General features: G+C 41.9%; 3 protein-coding genes across 3 annotated transcripts; 1 reads left to right on the top strand and 2 right to left on the bottom strand.

Annotated features, from left to right (window-relative positions):
* Nucleotides 1-791: 791 nt before the first annotated feature.
* Nucleotides 792-1,652, bottom strand: LOC145413467 (transmembrane protein 203-like). Its single transcript, XM_080283165.1, has 2 exons — nt 1,599-1,652; nt 792-1,145 (listed from the first exon to the last, which is right to left on the bottom strand). The coding sequence occupies exons 1-2, from the start codon at nt 1,650-1,652 to the stop codon at nt 792-794; spliced, it is 408 nt and encodes a 135-aa protein (XP_080139291.1).
* LOC145413388 (ribonuclease P protein subunit p20-like) lies at nt 883-9,886 on the bottom strand. Its single transcript, XM_080283076.1, has 5 exons — nt 9,778-9,886; nt 3,832-4,010; nt 3,452-3,617; nt 1,599-1,980; nt 883-1,145 (listed from the first exon to the last, which is right to left on the bottom strand). The coding sequence occupies exons 2-4, from the start codon at nt 3,985-3,987 to the stop codon at nt 1,841-1,843; spliced, it is 462 nt and encodes a 153-aa protein (XP_080139202.1). The 5' UTR covers nt 3,988-4,010; nt 9,778-9,886; the 3' UTR covers nt 883-1,145; nt 1,599-1,840.
* On the top strand, nt 4,438-22,796 carry LOC145413466 (small ribosomal subunit protein eS8-like). Its single transcript, XM_080283164.1, has 6 exons — nt 4,438-4,603; nt 17,478-17,584; nt 18,996-19,095; nt 21,069-21,244; nt 22,158-22,287; nt 22,666-22,796. The coding sequence occupies exons 1-6, from the start codon at nt 4,438-4,440 to the stop codon at nt 22,773-22,775; spliced, it is 789 nt and encodes a 262-aa protein (XP_080139290.1). The 3' UTR covers nt 22,776-22,796.
* Nucleotides 22,797-22,846: the final 50 nt, after the last annotated feature.

Raw genomic sequence — 22,846 nt, 5'->3', positions numbered from 1 at the left:
AGAAACGTAAAGATGATGTGATTCAGGGGTGGGTTGGCCCCGGTACCTTTTGTAGGCCTTCTCCTTGTTGCGGACAGCATTAGAACAAGCGTGATTAAACCAAGGCTTTCTTGCGTTAGTCAAAGGATATGAGAAAGGAATGTATGCTTCCATGCCCGAGAGAATAACCTCCGTAATGCGCAAGGCACACTCAGATGGCTCACGGCCATGGAAGCAATAATCATTCCAGGGAAAATCAAAGAAGTACTGCCTGAGGGCCTCCCAGTCCGCAGCTCCAAAATGCCACAGACGACGTTTCCCTGGAGGGTCCACAGGCCGTACCGGAGTGATAGGACAGGTTAAGGTAATAAGGTTGTGATCGGAGGAGCCCAACGGAGAGAAAAGATTAACAGAGTAAGTGCATGGTCTCTCATGCACTAAATACAGCAGTGTGTAGGTAGCAGCAGTAAAATCTTGAGTCATCATGTTGAATGGGTTAAAAAGTGTGGGGTGTCTGTTATTTACTTCCAGTTTTATACTGAATACTTAATGGTTTAAAATAAAGTGGCAAATTTTTCTCAGTTTATTGAGGATATAAACAAAAACACAGCCTTGTCTGACATGTGCCAGGGATGACATGGCATCCTGAAAAGGATCTGTACTGTAAAAGAATATTTAGTAACACCACCCTCATTTATGTTACTTAATGCTGCATTCAATTACCTGGTAATACCAAGAAAGCTGTAATTAAGATAAGATGGAAGAGTTTTCTATTGGATACTCATCATAAGAAGAAAGTAAGCCCTGGGCTGTCAATTCAGATGACATGCACGTATCAGGATGAGCTGCAGCAAGACAAACACAGGAGACATTACAGCCAAGTACTCAAGGTGTCCCTGATTAGACAACTTCCGGCACAGAAGGAATTTGAAAGTGAAACCTAAGGTGAGAACAGAGAAGCTCCAAAGGGCCCTGAGTGCTGCTGGCTTCAGGTCTGCCACCTGATACATGCGGATGAGGACGATGACACAGAAGTACGTGTTGAGCGTATCAGCCACAAACATGGGACCAAGAACAAGCCACCAGCTTACATGTGAGATGACATTCTCAACGTGAAGTACCACTAGAACCAACGTCACCAGCAGTGCTGTCAGCCAGATAAACACCTGCAACACATACAAATACCACTAAGACCTCCCAAAATGGTGTCTTTTTTGAAGCTCTTACATTTAATAAGATGTTCTTAACCTGAAGTACACCCTGAACCAATTTCATTATAGTGCAGAATTTCATTTTAACCCTTTCAATCCAGTACAGTATTGTATTTTGTTAATATATCAACATCCCAAACTTTTTCTCACCTAAGGATGGGGTCAGATAAGTCCGGAAAATATGGGAAGGGAAAACATGATTGAGGGGAAAACTATTCAACAGCATGTCTAGTGAAATGTGCCACACACTCATTCACTCACCATCCAAGTCCTTGGAATCCTGACTCCACCACATATCATACGCATGACCAGCATACATGCTTTTCATTTTTTTTTTTTCCTGGTCAGGTTGAATAAAGTAAAATGCACCAACCACAAGAGAAGGTTTAAAGGTTTAAATTGACTTACCTCGAGCACTGTAACGCCAAGCCACACTGTCAATTCTCTCAGGCTGAAGAACATCTTTGCTTTTTGGCCAATCTGTTACTAGTAAATATGACAGACACTCTAGGTGATTTTAGTTCACAGATTAAATAGCTTCCATCACTATATTACAGAGATTTTAGTAGTTCATTATGATGGAAGAGTCAATTTTTTGTTTTTATTCATGAGCACATTGCTGTTCAAGTCTATAAACTTAGAAATTTCGTCTAAGATGATTTGCTTGCTCCATGGCTTTTGCTCGCCTCTTTTGTTGGGGGCTGCTGAAGAGATATTTTGATGTGGATAGCTGGGTAGCCTTTAGAGTTATTCTCTTGATCTCTCCCCCTATATGAAGGATGTGCATCATCTGAAATGGTGCAATAAAGTACAGTACTGTACAGTATAATAATACGTAAATAATACTTCGCATAAGACAGCTGTTTATACTGTATTACAGTTCATTCTCCTATAAAGGCCTGATTAACTACACTGGAGTTTTAGTGAATAAGTATGTACACACAGCAAAAAAAAATATTGTTACAGGGGGGGTCCGATGTGTTTCATACTGAACAACCTGGCTGTCTCGCTAGGGTTGGTAAACCTGACAGTGGGTGAGTTGCCAAATAGGACGAGGTAGAAATATGCATGGGAGAAGCAATGGATATAGCTTATAATAAATATGCAACAAACACACGCAGGGATACCAATGGAGGAGGCTGTTATCAAAAACCTTCATTCGTGTGTCATTTTATATCGCGCAGAAGGTGTAACGATAGTTTTTTTGTTGTGTGTACATACAGAGGTACAAATATCTTCCCAAAGTTCAACAAATACATAACTGAATAATCAAACCATTTGAAGCCAGCACAGGTATAGATATGGTTTTCACTGTATTTTGCCAGCTGTAAACTTTCATCACACACAGCTAGGAAGATAGTAGCTTCTTTGACTGTACCATAATTCTGCAAACCATACTTAAAAAAAGCATTTTATAAGAATCAGCAACTTGCACCTCAGCTTGTCTGCCCCCCCCCCCCAAGGAGGAATTGTCAGTCCCATACTACTGTACCTCCTTTGAGGTGTATGACCAAGGATGGCGAATCTCCATTATCTGATGTGTATGAGTCACATTCTACAACTTTGAAGAGTTCATAATACTTCTTCCTAAACAATTCACTCTGCCCATTACACCTCACTATTCTCTTGTATGTTACTGAAGCAAACTATGTTGATAATAAATGACCTAACTTACAAAAGACAAGGTGTAGTATCCACAGAAAATTGCCGAAGAATGGGTGATATAAAGCCTCCTATGTCACCTGCAATATAAGGGCTATAACTGAATTAAAGCACATGAAGTCCACAGGTCACTGATGTGTTTCCAAATTGCAAAACTTTTTCCAAACAATTGGTACTTGTCCTGTAAGCTGGGAGAAAATGGTAAATCAGCTGTACAGACAGCAATGGAACTTTTAATAGCCAATTTTGGGGGAACTTACTGTGAACCTGATTTATATACCAGTATATATAAATATAGATAGATAGATAGATATAGATATATATAAACTCTGAGTATCTCTTGCAGCTTCTATACTCAGCCCCTGCTTCAAAGTTGCCATATGTAAAAAAAAAAAAAAAATGTACTGTACAAGTAATACACTATGCAGTACACAACAAAATGGCATGAGAAGGCAGGATGCCCACTGAGGTTGAAGGAGAATTATAAATATGGAAGTCATAATGCAATAACAGGGAGGGCGGGGGAATGCTGAACTTTTTCATGAGGTAGTCATAGCGATGGCATGGAAGTGACAATGAACTTTTGCTTGTAACTGTACCTGTGAGGAAGACAGTGGAGGTGTTGGTATGGAGTGTGGTCAAGGATACGACAGCAGACTGGAGGGAGAGTGCTAAGGTTATGGCCTGTGGCAAACACTCTCCCAGTCCATGAACAACCACCCACCCTTCCTTGTTCAGCAGACTCACTCCTCGCTCCTGTTCTGCCTACACAAAATATAGTCATAAATGCCTACCCAGGAGCCTCTGGTAGTCACTCTAAATCTCCCTATCCAATGTGAGACTGGGAAGGTAAACCAGGATGATAATAATGAAAAATGATTATTGAAAAGTAACAGCACTCCTACAGGAGTAACATACCATATCATCTTATGCCGCTCACAAAGCTGATTAAAGAAATTAGTATTGTTATAACTCATACCTTAAAATCAGAGTTTATGTCAAGGTATATATCATTTGGTCGCCTTGGGAGATGGCGTGGCAGTCTGTATCTTAGTCTTGACTTTCCTGCATCCCCACCACTGTTGCCAATACCAAATATATTATGTTGAGGAGGTTCTCTCTGCTCATATGCCATTACATGACCTTCCTCTTTTCTACCTGAAAATAAAATGCAGATAAGTACTGTAATATACACACACACTCACTGGCAAACCACCAGATATCATCAGGGGCATATCTAGGCCACCCAACACTTGACTTGTGAAGTCCCAATGGGGGTGAAGACAAGGTTTCTATGCTTCCTGATCCTGATTAATGATGCACTGACTGACACAACTCACCACTGGAAGTATGTGGATGACTCAACTGTAGGGATGGCTACTGACAACAGTGTTCCAGACTACAGTCAGCACCAGCACATCTTATATTAACGGAAGGCATGAGTGTCACTAAATCACATCTCCCTCAACCACAACAAGATCAAGGTGATGCACTTCAACATATATATTCGCTCTGGCAGTCCCACCACCTGCGTCACAACTGGCTCACACTCACTCATAGTGGAGGACACCAAATTTGTGGAGTTATGGTTGACTCAAAACTTCACTGGAACCCCCATACATCAAACACAGTCAAGCTGGCCACGTACCAACTGTACATGCTGAAAAGCACGAAGTGCCTTGGCACCCAGCAACAGCTCTGCGATAAATATGCCATCTTCATATTCCCTAAACTAAAGTATGCATCCTCAAGTTGGTCATCCTCTTTCACTGCCACACATTATCAACAACTGTAGAAGATATAAAAGAGGGCATGCACAATAGAATAATTCTGGGTGCATCATGCACATCCTATCACCAAGCACTAGATGCCCTGAGTCTCACCACTCTGTTTCGGCGGTATCAATTAGACCTACAGCTGTTTGGTGAGAGGCTTATCACTCACCCAAGCCACTGACAATTTCTCCCACCTGCATTTCCCCCCTCCATCAAGTGCTGCCAGATGCTATAATAAAAACAAGAAATTATCACCTCAAAAACAGTGCTATTTGAACCACAGTCAGATTTACCAATAATAACTAGCCTACGAGAAGCATGGAAAAGTAGCATAAAAAGAAGTCATTTGTAACTGCTTCAAAAGAACAGCAATCACTAACAAATTACCACATCCTGTTTGTCCAAACCAGTTGTGGTGACACTACTGATGTACTGGGAAATTCCTCATTATTCTTTATTCCTTTATTTGTATCATACTGTTCCATGCTATCCTTATTCAAAGCACTAAATTAATGTATTAATGCTCTTAAATTATAAGCCACTGGTTACATTTATTTGTCATCTCGACAGTAAGTGGTGGTAGATGGAAGCGTCCATCATCCACCCACTTTGTGTAACTGTACTGTACTCTATTTTAGGGTAGCTCTACACTGAGTGGCAAGCCAAATGATTTCCTGTAAACCAGGAAATCATTTACAATGCTGTGTGGTAACCTTATAACCTACCAACACATGTTCCGTACTTGACAACAAGTGGGTTGGCAGAGGGTTAATGCCCCTCCCCGGAAAACAACTAAAAATACAAACAAGAAGCTCGGACCAGGACTGACCAACAGTTGATAACTAAGGACCAAACATAGGATATGGTACGGACTGCGACATGGAATGGTAGGGGTGCAAATGATGAGGTGAAAGAGAGACAGAGTGTCCAGGATTTTGAGGACGCAAGTGTGGATTTATGTGGAATAACTGAGACAAAATGGGAAGATGAGACTGTGACAGAATGGCAGTATGGATCGGGTATATGTATGGGAGTAAGTGAGAATGAGAGGGCAAAAGAAGGAATTTGTATTGTTGTGTGCAAGAGATGGAAGGAGAATATAAGAGAGTATGAATCCGTAAGGTCAAAAATTGTGTGGGTAAGATTGAAAGCTGGACTACAAATGTGTGTGACTGTGAGTGTGTATGGCTAACACAAGATCATGCAAGCAGAGTGAGAGAAGAGTTCTGGAAGAGTGTGGATACGTGCATGGAAAAGTATGAAAGGAATGAGAGAGTGTTTTTGACTGGAGATATGAATGGAAAAGTAAGGAATGTGAAGGTGGATGGAGTGGCTGAAGAGTGGGATGTGCCTCCAGCAGTGGATGAGAATGGCAGTGCTCTAGTGGACATTTGTGCAGGGAGGGGGTTGGTGATAGCTAATACCCTCTTTAGACAGAAAATGATCCACAGGTATATGAGGCGAGTGATGAGAAGGGAGGGTGGTGAACTGAATGAACTGAAGGCAATGATTGATTATGTGTGTGTAGATGGTAGAATAAGAAGGTATGTAATGGAATCAAAAGCATACAGAGGTTCAGGGAGTGGACTTTCTGACCACCACATGGTGGTGGTGAAAGTCAAAGTTCAAACGAAATGGAGGAGTGGGAGAAGGGAAGGAGAGGAGGACGTAGTCCATAGAAGGAGGGCGGAAAAGTTACAAGAGGATGGAAAAAAGGCAGAGTATAAGAGGAAAGTGGAGGAGCAATTGGGTAAATATGATTTGGAACAGATGGGGGATGTGGAAGGTGTGTGTAAGATATTCACAGACAATATCTGTGTAGCATGTGAGGTGGTGTGTGGGGTGAAGAGAAGATGAAAGGGGGTGCAAGGAACAGCATGGTGGAGTGAAGAGGTGAGACAGGCTGTGGTGCAAAAGAAGAAAGCATATGGTGAGTGGATGAGAAACAGGGGTGTGGAGGAAGTTGAGAGACAAAAGAAAGAGTTACATGTAGAGAGGAAGGGAGAGGTGAAAAGATTAGTATGAGAGAGTCAGAAGAGAATGGATGAAGAATTTGGATGGAATTTGAGCATAAAGTGGGGGGAATGTAAGAAAACGTTCTGGAAAAGAGGTAAATAGAGTTAGACATGGTGATAAAGAAGTAATTCAGGGAGTGAAAGATAAAAATGGTAGACTGCTAGTGGAGAAGAGAGAAAAAGCGAGCAGATGGAGAGAACACTTTAAGGAATGGTTGAACATACACAATGAAAGGAATGTGAGTATAAGTGGCTGGGGAATGGCTGGGAGAAGGAGGGAGGTGAGAAGAGAGGAAGAAATCAGTAGGATGGAAGTACCGGTAGTGGAGGCAATGAAGAAAGCCAAAATGGGGAAAGCCCCAGGAATTGATAGAGTATGTGGTGAAATGCCGAAGCATTGGGGATAGATAGTAGAAAAATGGATATGGAAGATGTGCAGATTGGTCTGGGAGGAAGGTGGGGTCCTGGAGGACTGGAAGGCAGCTATAATTATTCCCCTGTATTTAGGAAAAGGGGAATAAGAAGTGTGTGGTAACAATACGGGCATTTGTCATCTTAGTGTACCAGGAAAAGTATATGGTAGGATACTAGTTGACAGAGTTAGGGAAATAACAGAGGAATTTGTTGGTGAAGAATAAGGAGGTTTTAGAATGGGAAGAGGTCACATAGATCAGACATTCATTCTTTGGTCTTTAGTGGAAAAGTTTCTTGAGAAGGGAAAGATGTTGAATGTGGCCTTCATGGATTTGGAGAAAGCATATGACAGGGTGGCCAGACAAGAAATGTGGAAAGTATTAAGAATACACAGAGTAAATGGGAAGATGCTGAATGCTGTGAAGAGTATGTATGAGGGGACTAAGGTTGCAGTGCATGTGGATAATGAACTGAGTGAATTTTTCTATATGAATGTTGGATTGAAATAGGGATATGTCATGTCTCCAGGGTTGTTCAATCTGTAGCCTATATGGATGGAGTTATAAAGGAGGCACAAGGTAGGGCAGTGGATGCTGAAGCGACCTTAATGAGAGAGGGCAGTGTTTGGATACTCCTTGGACTGTTGTTTGCAGATGATACTGTATTGTTTAAGTGAAGACAAAGAGGAACTGCAAGGCTTGGTGGATGAGCCTAGGAGAGTGTGTAAGAAATGAAATCTAAGGACGAATGTAGGGACAAGTAAAGTCAAGGGCTTTGAGAGACTATGAAGCCACTGAATGTACCGTGAGGCTGGATGAGGAGGAAATGGAAAATGTTAGCATATTTAAGGATCTGGGTAGTGCAATGAGTAAGCATGGAAGTTTAGATGGTGAAGTGCTTGAAAGGGTAGCCTACAGCAGGGAAGAAAGGTTGCTGGTTCTTTGAAAGCAGTGATAGGGAACAGGGAAGTGAGCATGGAAGTAAAAAAGTCACTGCATGACAATATTGTGATACCAACCCAAACGTAAGGAAGCGAAGCTTGGACCTAGTTGGAAAGACACAAGTCAAGAGTGAGAGCAGTGGAAATGAGTTATCTAAGAGGAGCATGTGGAGTTACATGGAGAGGCAGACTAACAAACGAGGAAGTGGAGGAGCATTGTGGTGTGGAAGTGGATGTGGCATGGGGAGAGGATGAAGAGTGTATGTAAGTAAGGAGGAGGGGGGGAGAGGGAGGGGGAGGCCAAGGATGAGAGGGAGGGTTGGAGTGGAGAGATAGCCTATATAAGAGAGGAGGGGTGTGAGCTGGGAGCAAGGCAATGAAATGACATTGGATAGGGCGGCATGGATGTGATTTGTTTGTGGTCACCCCTTACGGGATTGAGGCGTCTGGAAATGGATAGACAAATGGACAATAAGCTCTTAAGAATCATCCAACTTTCACATCACATTAATGTATACCAGTACTCTTATTATGGATATTATTAGTCTTCAGTTGCAGACAGTGAATAAACTGTATTATTATTATGACTGTTATTATTATTATGCTGCCTCCCCTTCAACTCACATCTCCCCTCTCTCCACTCCATCCCTCCATCTCATCCTCAGTCAACTGCCGCAAGGAATGAGCCTTAATTATTATAGTTCCCTAACCTTAATTTGGCACAGATTTCTATCCTCATGTGGCTATTTCACGTACCCTAGTTCAGTAGCGGAAAAAAACATATACTGGTACTGTACAACAAATCTACATCCTTTGCTTAGCATCATATTCTAGATGGCAATTCTTTGTGACTAACACCATATTCTATTGCTAATCTCATTACAGTTCAGCCTTGGCATTTAAGATAAAGAGTTGACAATTTTATACCTAATTAAAGTGACAAGAGCATAGTGGGATGGCAAGAAAATGGGTGGCTTCGACTGCTTTCAGGTCGAACTGGCTCCAAGATCAATCTGTCCTGTCATTTGTTCTCTTCACCTAACCTAACCTTATTTAATCAAACCTAACCTAACTTAACTTTATATAACCAAACCTAAACAGAACTACTTGGAGGGATAATATGCTAGATTTAGGGGCCGGATCTACCTGTTAACCTGCCATAATGTAATTCATGGCACATGAGCATGCACGGAAAATCTATATACGGTATCTATAGCTAAGACGCCTCAATCACATAAGGGGTGACCACAAACAAATCGCCTCCATGTGGCCGACGCCATTTCACTGTCTTGCTCGCAGCTCACACCCCCCTCTCTCATATACCTCTCCACTCCATCCCTCCATCTCATCCTTGGCCTCCCCCTCCCTCTACTCCCTTCCACCTCAACTCGCATACTTTCCTCGTTAGTCTCACTCTCCACATGGCCAAACAACTTCAAGGTATTTTTCCTAATGCTTTCTATCGCATCACCATGGAAAATGCTACAAGTAAAAGACCAACACAGGATGCTTTTCTCAGTTACTCGCAGTTGACCTAGCTGTATTTGTGGTTGAAAATTATTTGAGTTAGTCATCCCAGGCTCCATTAGGAATGCGTGGTGAAGAATTTCCCAGATTTACAGTGTAAGGTTTCATCACAGCTTCATGAAGTTTAATGTACATGGCCTGCACTTGACTTAGAATATACAGTACTGCAAAAGTTGCACAGTACAGGTGAATCTTTTAATACAGCTCATTGTGTAGTCCTTAAAAGATTTACAGTTGCAGATTTTTGTATTTACCGTCCTACAGAACACCACTGTTCTTCTATTAGTCTTGTAAGGCAATATGGCTTGTTATACGGCATATACAACAACCTAATTTTCTACTCTTAATAAAACAACACTGAAATATTGCACTCCGTCTCTATAGTTGGGTCGGCTGCTACAATATCCGATTAATTAATAATACTCAAAAACTACACCGTGGTTATCAAAAGATCCAGCATAAAATCGACTATATTTTTATGTAAGTCCCAGAACAACTAAAATTGCTTTAAGAGGCGAAATATCCAAACTCAACGCTGTGTGCGCAACTCTCTCGTCAGTTGTTTCCAGTTTGTTTTGCTGCTGAGCCGACGCAGTGTTGCCAGAGATGGGGAATATTTTCTGTGGAGTTGGGGATTTTTATTTTTTATTTATTTTTTTTATTTTTTTTTAGAGGGAAGATTAGGTAGAATTCTGTTCTACTTCAGATATTCTGAAACAAGAAGAACATGCCGCATCCCAAATATGCGACAAAATCTTACCCTTTTTTACATATATCAGTTTCAGAAATAAAAGGGAAAAAATGTTACTAATATTTACATGTAACGTACCATGTATTTATCACATTTCATAGCAGCTCATCTTTTTAAGAAAATCTTCGTTTTTAAATAATCAATAATTAATGGAATTGGAAGAAAAAGTGAAATATGGGGATTTTTTCGCCTTCTGTTTTAGGGGAAATCTCGGACTAGACAATCTGGCTACAGTGACGCCAGATCTTTCTTCACTCACCATCCGCCGCCATGGGTGAGTACGGAGGAGTTGAAGTGTTTTCAGCTTTAATTATCTTGGACATCTTTGAATACAGCTTCATTTATGTAGTGTTTAAGTTTTTTTAAGAGTGATGTGCATTATGTAAAGTTCAAAATGACCAGCATTTAGGCTCATTTTGCATGGAAGCGAATCTTTGAAAATTCGAGGCCGAGGAACATCGCTGGTAACGAAGAGTGGACTGGAATTAGGTTTGTAAATAGATATCCTTGTTATGGTAATCTTCCTTGAAACTTATTACTTTCTGCGTGATTGTAATTCGAGGCAGTGTATTTCAGTTAACACGGTTTCATGTGAACGAAGAAATTTCGGCCTCTGTTATACTTGTCTGGGTGTGTATGCATTTGTCTTTTGGTCCCACAGAGTCTTCCTGGTCGTCTATTACCTAATGCACTGTACTTATCCCTCTGTGTTGAGGGTTCTGTAAGCTCCTCAACGGGAAGTATATAATGCCTCATGGCTTAATAAAACATTTTATTAGGGGAATTATCATTTTGTAGTTCAGTTGGTCTCCTTTGGGGTTCATCAACGGCACGGTGAACCATCGCCCACACGCATGCTCTCTTCGTTTCGTTTTTAAAGGCTCCAACATGCTTGCATGTGTCGGCCTTGGTCACCTAATGGCGGCTTTCCATGCTGCACGATCCATTGCAGCCTCCCTGTTCAGTCCCTTAACCCTAAGGTCACACTTAATGACCTCGTCCCATGTCTTTCTCGGTCTACCCCTCATAACCCCACCCCCAATATTAACACTTATCACCTTCCTCACCCAACTATCATCCCCCATCCTCTCCACATGTCCAAACCACCTCAATCTACCTCTCCTCATCACAACACCAATACACTCCAGTCCCATCCTACCTCTCAACTCTTCCATTGTAAACCCAGCCCCTCCAGGCCTTGGACGCAGGCACGCACTGCACATCCACCTAATCATTGTCATTTCTGTACGTCTGAGCCGGCGAATGTCTTCCTCCTTCACTGCCCAGGTCTCAGTGCCATACAGCATTACACTCCTAACACACGCTGCATACAAAGACCCCTTAGCACGTAGGGAGAGCCCCCTCAATGTCAGGAGAGGCAAGAGCTCCCTAAACTTCTTCCAACCACTTCTCACCCTAGCCACAGAGCTAGCTCCAGCCCCACCTCCAGCACACAACATGTCTCCTAAATAACAAAACTCTTCCACACACTCAAGAGATTCACCAGCAAGTTCAATTCTTTCACGTCTGACGATCTCCACCTGCTCACCCCGGCACGCCGTACACATAAAATCAGCATTATCTCGCAGTCTACCTCTGATACCACTACATCTCTTATGCACCCATTTATCACACACACCGCACAAGATGGAATTACTTCCCACGCCCTTGTGGCAAACTGCACATGGCCACTCTCTCTCGTCTTTGACAGTACCGCCACCAACCCTAGATATCATCACTTTTGTTTTATCTGCATTTACCCTTAAACCCTTTTGCCCCATACCATCTCTCCACTTCCTAAACCTTTCCTCCGCCTCCCTTTCATTCTCTGCAATCAACACCAAATCATCAGCATACAACAACTCCCACGGGAGTCCGTTTCTAAAGTCACGTGAAAGGGCTTCAAGTACCATGATAAACAACATGGGACTCAAGACTGACCCCTGATGCACACCAACATTCACGGAAAACTCATCACTCAAATCTCCATTCACTCTTACCTGGGTGTGAGCACCCACATACATGGCCATAACCACCCTAACCAGCCACTCCTCCAAGCCAAGCTTTCTCATTGCCCACTTCACCACCTCTCTAGGGACTCTGTCAAAGGCCTTTTCCAAATCAACAAAAACAAAATAAAGATCCCTTCTCCTACCAATATATTTTTCCTGAAGCTGTCGAACAATGAATATGGCATCAGTGGTCCCCCTACCTGGCATAAACCCAAACTGCATCTCATCAATATTCACTCTTTCTCTAATCATACCTTCTAAAACTCTCTCCATTACCTTCATTATCTGATCTAAAAGCTTTATACCTCTATAATTCCCTCTTTCCAGGGCATCACCCTTCCCTTTATACACATTTACAATTACACTCTTCAGCCAATCATCTGGGACAACACACTCATAAATAATCCTATTTATCAGGTCAGTGACTAAACTCACCCCTATATCGCCTGAGGCCTTCAACATTTCGGCAGTCAACCCAGACACACCTGCTGCCTTCCCCACCCTCATCCTGCCTATTGCCTCACTCACAGTAGCAGTATCAATCAAAGGCCAAGGGCCAGACACTGGATCTGCTGGCTCCAAACCTTCCCTGTCCCAGTCAAACTCCTCATTCAACAACCGGTTATAATGCTCTCTCCATGCATCTTTAATATCCTCACTGTTCACCACTACCCTTCCTTCATCATTCTTCACACACTGCTCACCTATGATATCCTGATTATCCCTCTTCACCTGACCTGCCACCCTAAATATATTTTTCCTTTCCCCATGATTTAGGTTATCAAGTAATTGTCTCTGTGACTCAGACTTTGCCCTGTATACCTCTCTCCTAGCCCTACGCTTGGCAGCCAAATATTCCTCTTTGCTACCACCCTTCTTCCATTCCCGGAAAAGCCTTCTTTTCTCCTTAATTGCAGCTTCTACACCCTCATCCCACCACCAAGTTACTTTATGTCTTGGTGGTCCTCTTGTCCAGCCGCATGTTACATCAGTAACTCTCAAGAAATTGTTCTTGAGGGCTCTGTACTGTTCATTAACGCCTCTGTCTACAGCTCCCTGTTCAGCCACCACTCTCCTCAACTCGCTATAGAAGGCATCCCTTACTACTTGGTTTTTCAGCTTCCATATTTTCCTCCTAGGTACATAAGTCCTCTTTTTCATCATTTGTTCTTTAAGCACCATATCACAAATCAATAGTTTGTGCTGCTGCACAAACTCCTCACTTCCTATAACTTTAACATCCCTCACTAACCTCCTATCGGCCCTCCTAACCAGAATATAATCTATCTGACTGCTATTTCCCCCAGACTCATACGTAATTAACCTACTGTCTCTTTTCCTAAAATATGTGTTGCACACAATCATATCCGTTGCCTCACCAAACTCGAGTATCCTTTCCCCTTCTGCATTCCTTAGACCATATGCACATCCCCCATGCACTCCTTCATAACCTTGGGCTGCTTCACCTACATGACCATTTAAGTCCCCTCCCAAAATCACTATCTCATCATCCCGCATACCACCCACTACACGTATTAAATCATCCCAAAATCTATCTTTCTCTGATTCATCCAATCCTGCCTGTGGAGCATATGCCGATATAATCACAGCTATCTTTCTTCCCAACAGAATTTTCACAACCAATATCCTATCGCTTACTCTCAAAACATTCATAACATATTCCACCCATTTCTCCGCAACCATCACACCAACACCTCCATATCCGTCTGTCCTCCCCTGCCAAAACAACTTATAGCAACAGTCCTTCCCAACAATCTTTCTGGCTGATCCACCCCTGTACCGGACTTCCTGCAAACACGCCACGTCCACCCACCTCCTACTGAATGCCTCAACGACTTCCCCTGCTCTTCCCCTCAAACTTCCCACATTCCATGAACCCACCCTCATCCCCATGGGTGATTTACTGTCCTCAGGCTTGCTTTGAAACCTTTTTTGTTTTGTCATCTTCAGTATTAATAAATGGGGACAGACACAGCACAGGTCCCACTCACCGCACAATCCCAGGTCCAGGCAATGGATCTGGGACCCCTAGCCCACCAGCTTACCAGTGGCTGAGGTAGTGGCCTCGGGGCACCCTGCCAGGACAGCTGCAGGGACACCCTCCAAGCGCGTCTTGGCACTGCAACTATCCCGCCATTATACACCCACTGATAGGGCAGCCTCCTGGGACGCTACTCCCAGGTTCGGGCCCCTCTCTATTGGGCGGAAGCGGCAGCCTGGGAACCGCAATGCCCTGTACCCTCTAGCACAGGCCCGAGCCCCATCTCGCCCTGGACCCATGATCTATGCCGGCGGAACCCCCGCCACGCCTCCCCCCAGAAGTCCGCCACTAGGTAGCGGGGGCAAAGTTTTCTGGCCGCATGCCCTTGCTGGCGCCAACCCCCTGTAACATAGTGGGATACGTTGTGTGAAATGTAAAGTGCATGTGGTGTAGTGCATATATAGCTAGAGGAAATGTTTGGGAGAGTATGATGGTCTACTCTCCATGTTACTGTCACACTGAAAAGGTCAGCAAAGGGGATGGTTAGATAGCTAGTGAAACAGGAGCTCCAGCTCTCCCTATCACCAGCATTCCCATTCCCCTCGGGAGTACTACCCTGTTCGGCCCGTGCTACGGCCTCCTCCAAATAACCAAATTTGAGTCACTTCCCATCCTCAGTTATATTTTTGATCTGCAGTTAGTTTCATCTATCTCTGCTTCCACTCCTGGCCCTGCAAAATACCTTTAAATTCTCTTGACTCTCTCTCTCTCTCTCTCTCTCTCTCTCACTCTCCCTCCCTTCCTCCAAGAATAACAAATTACGCCGCCAGACATAGTTGTCTTTATACCAACATGGATTACTGCAGTTTTGGCACATAACCTCACGTGATAAAACACTGTGTCGATGGAAAAAGTCAAAGCTGACTTATTTTCATACGTATTCTAGATGAGTTTTAATGAAGAGAATGATCATGACATGACATCTTGAGATTCCCTATCGTTTCTCAACAGGGCTTGTCATTGGGTCGCCTCAGCTTTTGTTGGGTCGATTAAAGGCTGTCATTGATTAATTTAAAGTGCGTTCCACCCCAGGTATCACTCGGGTCGTGCCGGGTCAGGCAGTTCTAAGAAGACAGTCAGGTGGCAGCACCATCAGAGCCTATAACATTCTAGCATTTTTGATGGAAATTCCTTAGAGAAGATCCCCCCTCTCTCCAATTTGGAGATAGAATGGTATACAGCACACGAAAATAACAGACGGATGTAGGAGCAATGAAGAAAAATGATTCTGATTTAGTTACGTTTTGTTTTTTTGAAGGTCCAACATGCTTGCATACTTTGGCCTTGGTCACCTAATGGCAGCTCTCCATGCTGCTCCATCTGGCAGCTTCCCTATTCAGTCCCATACCTCTGAAGTCACACTCAGTGACATCATCCCAGGTCTTTTTTGGTCTGCCTCGCACAACTGTATGTACTTCTAACATGAACACTTCTCACTTTCAGCACCCAATTATCATCCCCCATCCTCTCCACATGCCCAAACCATCTCAATCTACTTCTCATCTTCACAAGACCAATACACTCCAGTCCCATCCTGCCCCTCAACTCTTCCATCGTAAACTTTCCCCCCCAGGCCTCACACTCAGGGATGCACTGCACATTCACCTAATCATTGTCATTTTTGCACTTTTGAGCCTGTGAATATCCTCTTCCTTTACTGCCCTGGTCTCACTACCATACAGCATTACACTCCTAACACATGCTGCATACAGTGATCCCGGTAAATTTTTAGAAGTAACCAATGTTTTCTTTTATTATTGTTTTTATGGTTTCCAATGCAAAATACCATGTTTTAATTAGTTTTGACCTTCATTTTTTGGGGAAAATCCCCCTTTTGTAATTTGAGTAAGATTTCCAAAAGTGGGTTTATCCCCCCAAATCAAGATCAAAATTAATTGAAAACACACTATTCTGCACTAACCCAAACTAACCTAACCTAACCTAACCAAACCTAGGGCCTGACATAGACCTAGTTCACATTCCTGCACCAGCCAATATGGCGCGACATTCATCCGCTACTGAGAGATAGCCTAACCTAAGCCACTATGTGACGACCCCTACAAAATTAGCTCCCCCAACTCAAACTAGCCTTAAAAGGTAAATCTTGGTTAGAATAGTTCAGGGACGTAATATAATGAAAATCGGTAATGTTGGTTACTTCTAAAGTTATACTGTGATCCCTTTGCACGGAGGGAGAGCTCTCTCAGTGTCAGGAGAGGCGACAACTCCCTGCACTTCTTCCAACCACACATCACTCTAGCCACAGAGCTTCAGCCCCACCTCTGGCACGCAACATGTCTCCCAAATAACAAGACTCTTCCACACACTCAAGAGACGCACCAGCTAGTTCAGTCCTTTTACGGAAGTTAGATAAGGTTAGTTTAGATCGGGTTTAGTTAGGTTAGTTTGGATTGTTTTGTTAGGTTAGTCCTGTAAGCCAGGAAACCATTTACAGTCCTGGGTGGTAACCATATAAGCAACCCATAAGTGTTCCCTACATGCCGAAAGGTCAGTTGGTGGAGGGTTGTTGCCCCTCCCCATAAAACAGCTGAGTCAAAACGGCCACCCCTTACAGGATTATAGCATCTGACTGTGGATAGATAGTTTAGGTTAGGTAAGGCTAGCCTACAAATACCGTATGTAAGGATAGGCGAGTAATAAATTGTGATAGATTTGAGGAGGTTTTAGAAAACCTGTCATTGCTTGAGAAACAGACATGATTGAATCTGAATGAACATTAATAAAAACAATAGAGATAACAAAATCAGCAGTAAACAATCCATTGCCATCATAAAAATTGTTAGGAAAATGAAGAAATAACCAGTTACAGGTAGCTGTATCATGAAAATTCTGGCACAGTTATCATGGTTGCAATCATGAAAGTTTATTGGAGCCTTGATAGAAGTAATCTTGTTGATGTGTTTGGAACAGTATGAAGTCTGCAAACTCTTGCTTGAAAGTCAGTTTGATTTTTTATTATTTTCATTATGTGTGCCGCAATGTATATGAATTATGTGGTCTTGTATACAGGATAGCAACATTTCAATAAAATGCTTGAAGATGTAAGATGTTTTATATCTGGTTTTGTCTTTATCTTCAGTTGTACAAGTAACGTCTGTTTATCTTCAGGTATATCGCGTGATCATTGGCATAAGCGGCGAGCCACTGGAGGCAAGCGTGTGCAGCCTCGTAAAAAGAGGAAGTTCGAGCTTGGCCGGCCAGCAGCTAACACTAAGGTAATTTTAGTGGTTTTAACATTATTGCATGAACTTTGAAAAATTGCCTGTTAAAAGGTAAAAGAAGACTGATCATTTCATTTAATTGTAGATTGTCATAAGAGTGAAGGCTGTGTCATGGGCACAAGGGTTTGAAACTTTTCAGAGGTGATTGTAAGCATTTGAGTCCTGCATTGGTTCCTAGGATGTAGTGCAGGTCAGTCTGCATCCCATGCTAATGTAGGACCTCTCAGAGACCCCCACACCCTTACAGTGGTAATTTGGGATTGATTGATATAATTTTATTGTACAGTATTGGATTAGAATTGCACACAGGCTGGTACAGTAGTATATCAATCCATAAAAAACATTCAGGTGCTGTAATTAAGTTGTTACCTGGTGTGTTTCATTATGTCACTGGGTATTAACACCTTCCATGCTGATTGTAACAAAGGTTACTTCCCCTTAGTCATTGCTAAAAATATAATTGTACCTCATATGAAGCCTGCAGCCTCGCCTTTACAGACTTTCATTGTGCCCCATATAGCCTAAGGCCTGCAGCTCTACAGTGATTAACCCTTTATTACCCTGTAGTGTTTGCAGAGGGAAATAATCTGGTGATATTTAGACCATGATCATATATTAATCCAGTGTCATCATTGCTTACTGGAGCAAGTTTTGTGAAGAACATGTTGTATATTAACCCTTCCCCCCCGGTTTACATTTACCATATGTACATGGATGTAGGGAATGTCATTTTACGGAAATAAATGTTTAGTCATATTGTGCCATTGTTTGCATAGTTGTATGGCTCAGGCTGGTTGAGGTTGACAACAAGGGCTATGTCTTTCCCCCATATGGGAAATTGTGGCTTACAGTTCCCTCAGTGACAACCGTTGCAGCTTCCCACCACTCTTCCCCCCTGCCAGCCCCACTGCCAGGCCCCTCACACACTTGCACATTCAGCCCTCCTTCCCCGATCACGCATCAGTAAAATGGAAAGTCTGTGTATTTGTTTGCTAACTGTTTGTTGCATGCCCACTTGTTTTGTGAGACTGGATTTGCAATTTTCTGAAATTAATTTAGGGCTAAAATACACCTGGATGGGGGTTACAGACCTCCCACCAGGTACCCGGGAAGGAGGAGTTAAGAGTCATTATACCATCATAAATTGGAAGCAAGCAAGCTCAGTTTAGATGTATAATAAGGAACTTAGATTTTTTGCATTATATACCTTCTAGTTTCCTTTTTTTTTTTTTTTTTTTTTTAATGTAGTTTTCAAAATAGTGTGTTACTTTTGTTCATGATGAATCAACTTTCCTCAGATCATTAGTGAAGATACTTTTCACGGTACTGTTCCTGATGCAGCTTTATGTTAGTGGTGGGTTTTCCCTATTTGTCCTCCCTTTAACTGAACTTCCATCTGCTGCAGCTTGGACCCCAGAGGATCCATACTGTAAGAACCCGTGGTGGCAACAAGAAGTACCGCGCTCTTCGTCTTGATACTGGCAACTATGCTTGGGGTTCCGAAGGTACGTCTGTAGTACCTGGTTATTTATTTAGCCAGCTAGCTCAGAGTAAAAGATTACAGTCCAGTTGCATGCCACACACTGTGTTTACAGTGCAACATCTAGAACATAATTCACGACTGACTGACGTAATACTATAGCGAGTGCTTACGTGAATCATATGATGGAATGCAGTCTGACAGTAAAGCCCACTAAATCTGGCCTCACTGAGTGTGGCATGACTACCTGCCACAAGACTGTTGAGAGTAGCTGACTGGTGAGTGAGTGAGAGACTCGTCCAATCAGTAGTGTAAACCACCCAGGCAAGGGGGGGTGGGGGGAATCAGTCATCTGTCAGGCGTCATGTTCTTTGCGAAGATTCCCGCCATATTGGTATATTTTTCAGTGGGTTACCCTTTTCCCCATCTTCCTTTCAGTTGGTGATTTAACATTACACGTCATATATTTTTGCCCATGTATCTATTGAGGTAATTCTGAAAATATGTTCAAAGAACAATGACAGGAGTGGAAGAGAAAGGATCACAACCAGTTTACAAGTTAAACAAGTCCTCATAATGCTTAACTCACAGACCAGTTTGTTTTTTATGCTTGTTCAGTTTAATAATTGATGGTGAATTACTTCAGTTAAGATTTTTTCTGTTTTTGAACAAGAATATACCAATCTTATTATTTGGGGAGATTAACTTCAGCTTGTTCATTGTTGTATTAGCTAGGAAGTGAGTGGAAGTATGACATGAGTGTTGTGGCAGCTTCGCAAGTCTGAGAGACTAGTTCTGGGAGGTTAACATTTTTATTGGCTGTAGGCATAGATTGGCCATTCTTCCAATTAATAGTTGGTAGCATTTTGGTAACGGAAGGGTGGTTATAGTGTGTGTGGTTGAAGGGTAAGAAGGAAGATTGGGCATGAGGTTGGGACATATTAACCATAAATTCTTATTAATTCAAAAAATGTAGGACACAACAGATTTTGGAGATGAAATTCTCACTTTGCATATGATTGAACGGTTCTGGTAACACTTTGTGCACATTGGAAGTGGGTTGAGTTTTGTTTAGGCTAAAATTGGATGATTTTGCTCAACTGCAGGAATTCTAGAAGTTAAAATGGTCAGCAGTGTACATTTGAACCTTTGTTGACTCCTTGGATTGCCATTATCTGAACCAAATTGGTGTGCTAGCCTTAACCCTAGAATGCTTACGTTATTATCCTCACAGTACTGCTTTCGCTGGGAGAATTTTACCCAATTTTGGAAAATTAATAAAAAATACTTCGACAAAGTTTTTATAAACTGACAATGCAGATATCAAAAGTAACTCATATACTTCCTTCTTACATAGTAATAACCATCAGGGTAAGAAAATAAATTTTACCTGAATTTATTTAGGAGGTACTAAAAAAAATGCTTTTTTTTTTTTTATAACATGAACATTAAAATAAAAAACACTAACTATGGGCTCAATTGCCACTGGGCTTGGTGGCCCCCTCCTTGGGACGTTGAAGCTTAAGACTAGGTAGGTGGCTCCCCTCACATATCACCCTGGCCTGAAATGGGGGAAACGAAAAAAGGGGCAATGTCGGGTGAAAAACACTTTAAACCCAAATATCATGGTGATAAATGCGAGATGAAACCACACCACTACCTATGTAGGTAGGGGGTAGGGTGGATTGAAGGTATAAGGAAGGACAGCTCCAAAGCTCTTATCATAACAAAATAGCAAATAAGTAAATCACGAACAGGGAAATTTACCCGACGTAAGCATTCTAGGGTTAAGAAAGTTCCCAGTTGTGGCAGTAATAATGTCGAGGGTAATGTAATTTTTTAAAATTTATTTGTTTTAACTACTCATTGGGATATCAGTATAGTATCTAGTTAGATTTAATCAGTACACTAGTTAATGAATTACTCAGATATTTTTGAAATGGTGAAATATTAAGATTAGTTTTGGAGTTAATTTACTGTTTGTGGATTGTATTACAGGCCGAACGAGGAAGACTCGTATTGTTGATGTCGTGTACAATGCCAGTAACAATGAACTGGTTCGAACCAAAACCCTTGTAAAGAATGCTGTTGTGCTCGTTGATGCAACTCCTTTTAGGCAGTGGTATGAGAGCCATTATGCTCTTCCTCTTGGACGCAAGAAGACAACTAAGCTGGTAGGTGTCATGGAATTGTGATACATCATCATACAGTAGTTTATATTGCATGTTCATTATTATAACCCATTTACTACAGTGATGTCTTTGGTTTGTTTTTGCTACTGCCAAATGATATTGTTCAGTCTAGGAGAACTCCCTAATTTTGAAAGGGTAAATGAAGGTTGCATCTAACCCATCTAGGTTGAAAATTCTGCACCAAGTATTATCTAGAAATAACAAGAAAAGAATTTAGAAATAGTTGAAATTCTGTCCAAAGCTAAAATAATTTAGAGATTGTCATAGATTTAAAGGGGTTAATGCTCAAGGACAAATACTGTAAATACACATTTACAGGTAACCTCTTGAGTGCATTATATTGGGCTGTTGGCTCCCTTAACATTAGATCAGAGACAGACACTTCAGTTGTCTTTGTTGTTATCATCTGCAGAGCTTTGTTACTTTGTGGGAACTTCTGGATAGGATAGCCATTCAAAATAGCCTCCATGCTTCTTTTTGTCCTTACTGTCAGTTTTTTCTTGCATTAATGTATTGTTCTCACTTTTCATACTATGTTAAGTTGCCCTCCTCCAGGATTAATTCGCCAGTTTTACCTCCCAAGCCCCCCCCCCCTTCTGTCTCTGTCTGTCTGTCTCTCTCTCTCTCCCCCCACCCTGCCTCTATCCATCTTGAAGAAGATATTATCCTGTTAAGGATAGGATGAGGTAGGATTCAGAAAACAAGAGGGAGAACCATCAGTTGTAAACCAAAAGAAATGAATGCACAAGAATTTTCAGTTGTAAATTTAATTCCATCACAATGATTATATATTTATTAGTTTATTCCTGCTACTCCTAGATGGTTATTCACCATAGGATAGATTTTTCAGACTTTTGTGTATGAAACATGCTAACTTTCTTTTTCCTGCTTTTAGACTGATGCTGAAGAAGCTGTTCTTAACAAGAAGAGATCCAAGAAGACTGAAAAGAAGTACAAAGAACGTCAGCGCACTGCCAAGGTAGAGTCTTCTCTCGAGGATCAGTTCATGACTGGTCGTATCTTGGGTGAGTGTGATGAAGTTTTGTTGGATTTTTTTTTTTCTTTTTTTCCCATCATTAAGCAACTTACTCTATTAATTTTTATTACTCTTTGCATATATGGTATTCTCCACTGCAACAACTTTAAATTTTTTTAGCTCAAAAGTGTTACATTGGTTAGAAGGCTTAGTGAACTATTTCTTTTATTTGGTGCATTATTTTCTAATAAACTTTATGATTCTCAGTGATTAAAATGATGATAAAACTCTCAACTAGACCTGTATTGTCTCGTCATTCTGACTGGCATGGTCAATGTAGTACTTTTCATAGTTACGCTGATTATACTAAAAGTTTGTTCTCTTTATAGTATCTTTACCAGAGCTAATTGTTCCTGTTCCGTTCCAGCTTGCATTGCTTCACGTCCGGGACAGTGTGGTCGTGCTGATGGCTATATCCTTGAAGGGAAGGAGCTCGAGTTCTATCTCAGGAAGATCAAGAGCAAGAAGAATAAATAAAGGATAACTGGCTGAATGTGATCTGTGTTTTACTTACCCGTGAAAGCTTTACCTAAATGCAGTAAGTCCTC

The sequence above is a fragment of the Coenobita brevimanus genome, chromosome 96 (genome assembly GCF_032717465.1).
Source record: "Coenobita brevimanus isolate Jiangsu-jjx chromosome 96, ASM3271746v2, whole genome shotgun sequence".
Lineage (NCBI taxonomy): Eukaryota > Metazoa > Arthropoda > Malacostraca > Decapoda > Coenobitidae > Coenobita > Coenobita brevimanus.
Note: the sequence above shows the minus strand (reverse complement) of the source record. Positions and strands in the feature narration are given on the sequence as shown.

Excerpts from the sequence above, each read along its gene's own strand:
- LOC145413467 (XM_080283165.1), bottom strand. The coding sequence starts at position 1,652 with ATGTTCTTCAGCCTGAGAGAATTGACAGTGTGGCTTGGCGTTACAGTG. Across the intron at positions 1,146-1,598 it reads TTGGCGTTACAGTGCTCGAG|GTGTTTATCTGGCTGACAGC; the intron begins GTAAGTCAATTT and ends TATGTGTTGCAG.
- LOC145413388 (XM_080283076.1), bottom strand. The coding sequence starts at position 3,987 with ATGGCATATGAGCAGAGAGAACCTCCTCAACATAATATATTTGGTATT. Across the intron at positions 3,618-3,831 it reads ACATAAACTCTGATTTTAAG|GCAGAACAGGAGCGAGGAGT; the intron begins GTATGAGTTATA and ends TATTTTGTGTAG. Across the intron at positions 1,981-3,451 it reads CTCCACTGTCTTCCTCACAG|ATGATGCACATCCTTCATAT; the intron begins GTACAGTTACAA and ends GCACCATTTCAG.
- LOC145413466 (XM_080283164.1), top strand. The coding sequence starts at position 4,438 with ATGGTTGACTCAAAACTTCACTGGAACCCCCATACATCAAACACAGTC. Across the intron at positions 19,096-21,068 it reads CTATGCTTGGGGTTCCGAAG|GCCGAACGAGGAAGACTCGT; the intron begins GTACGTCTGTAG and ends ATTGTATTACAG. Across the intron at positions 22,288-22,665 it reads CATGACTGGTCGTATCTTGG|CTTGCATTGCTTCACGTCCG; the intron begins GTGAGTGTGATG and ends GTTCCGTTCCAG.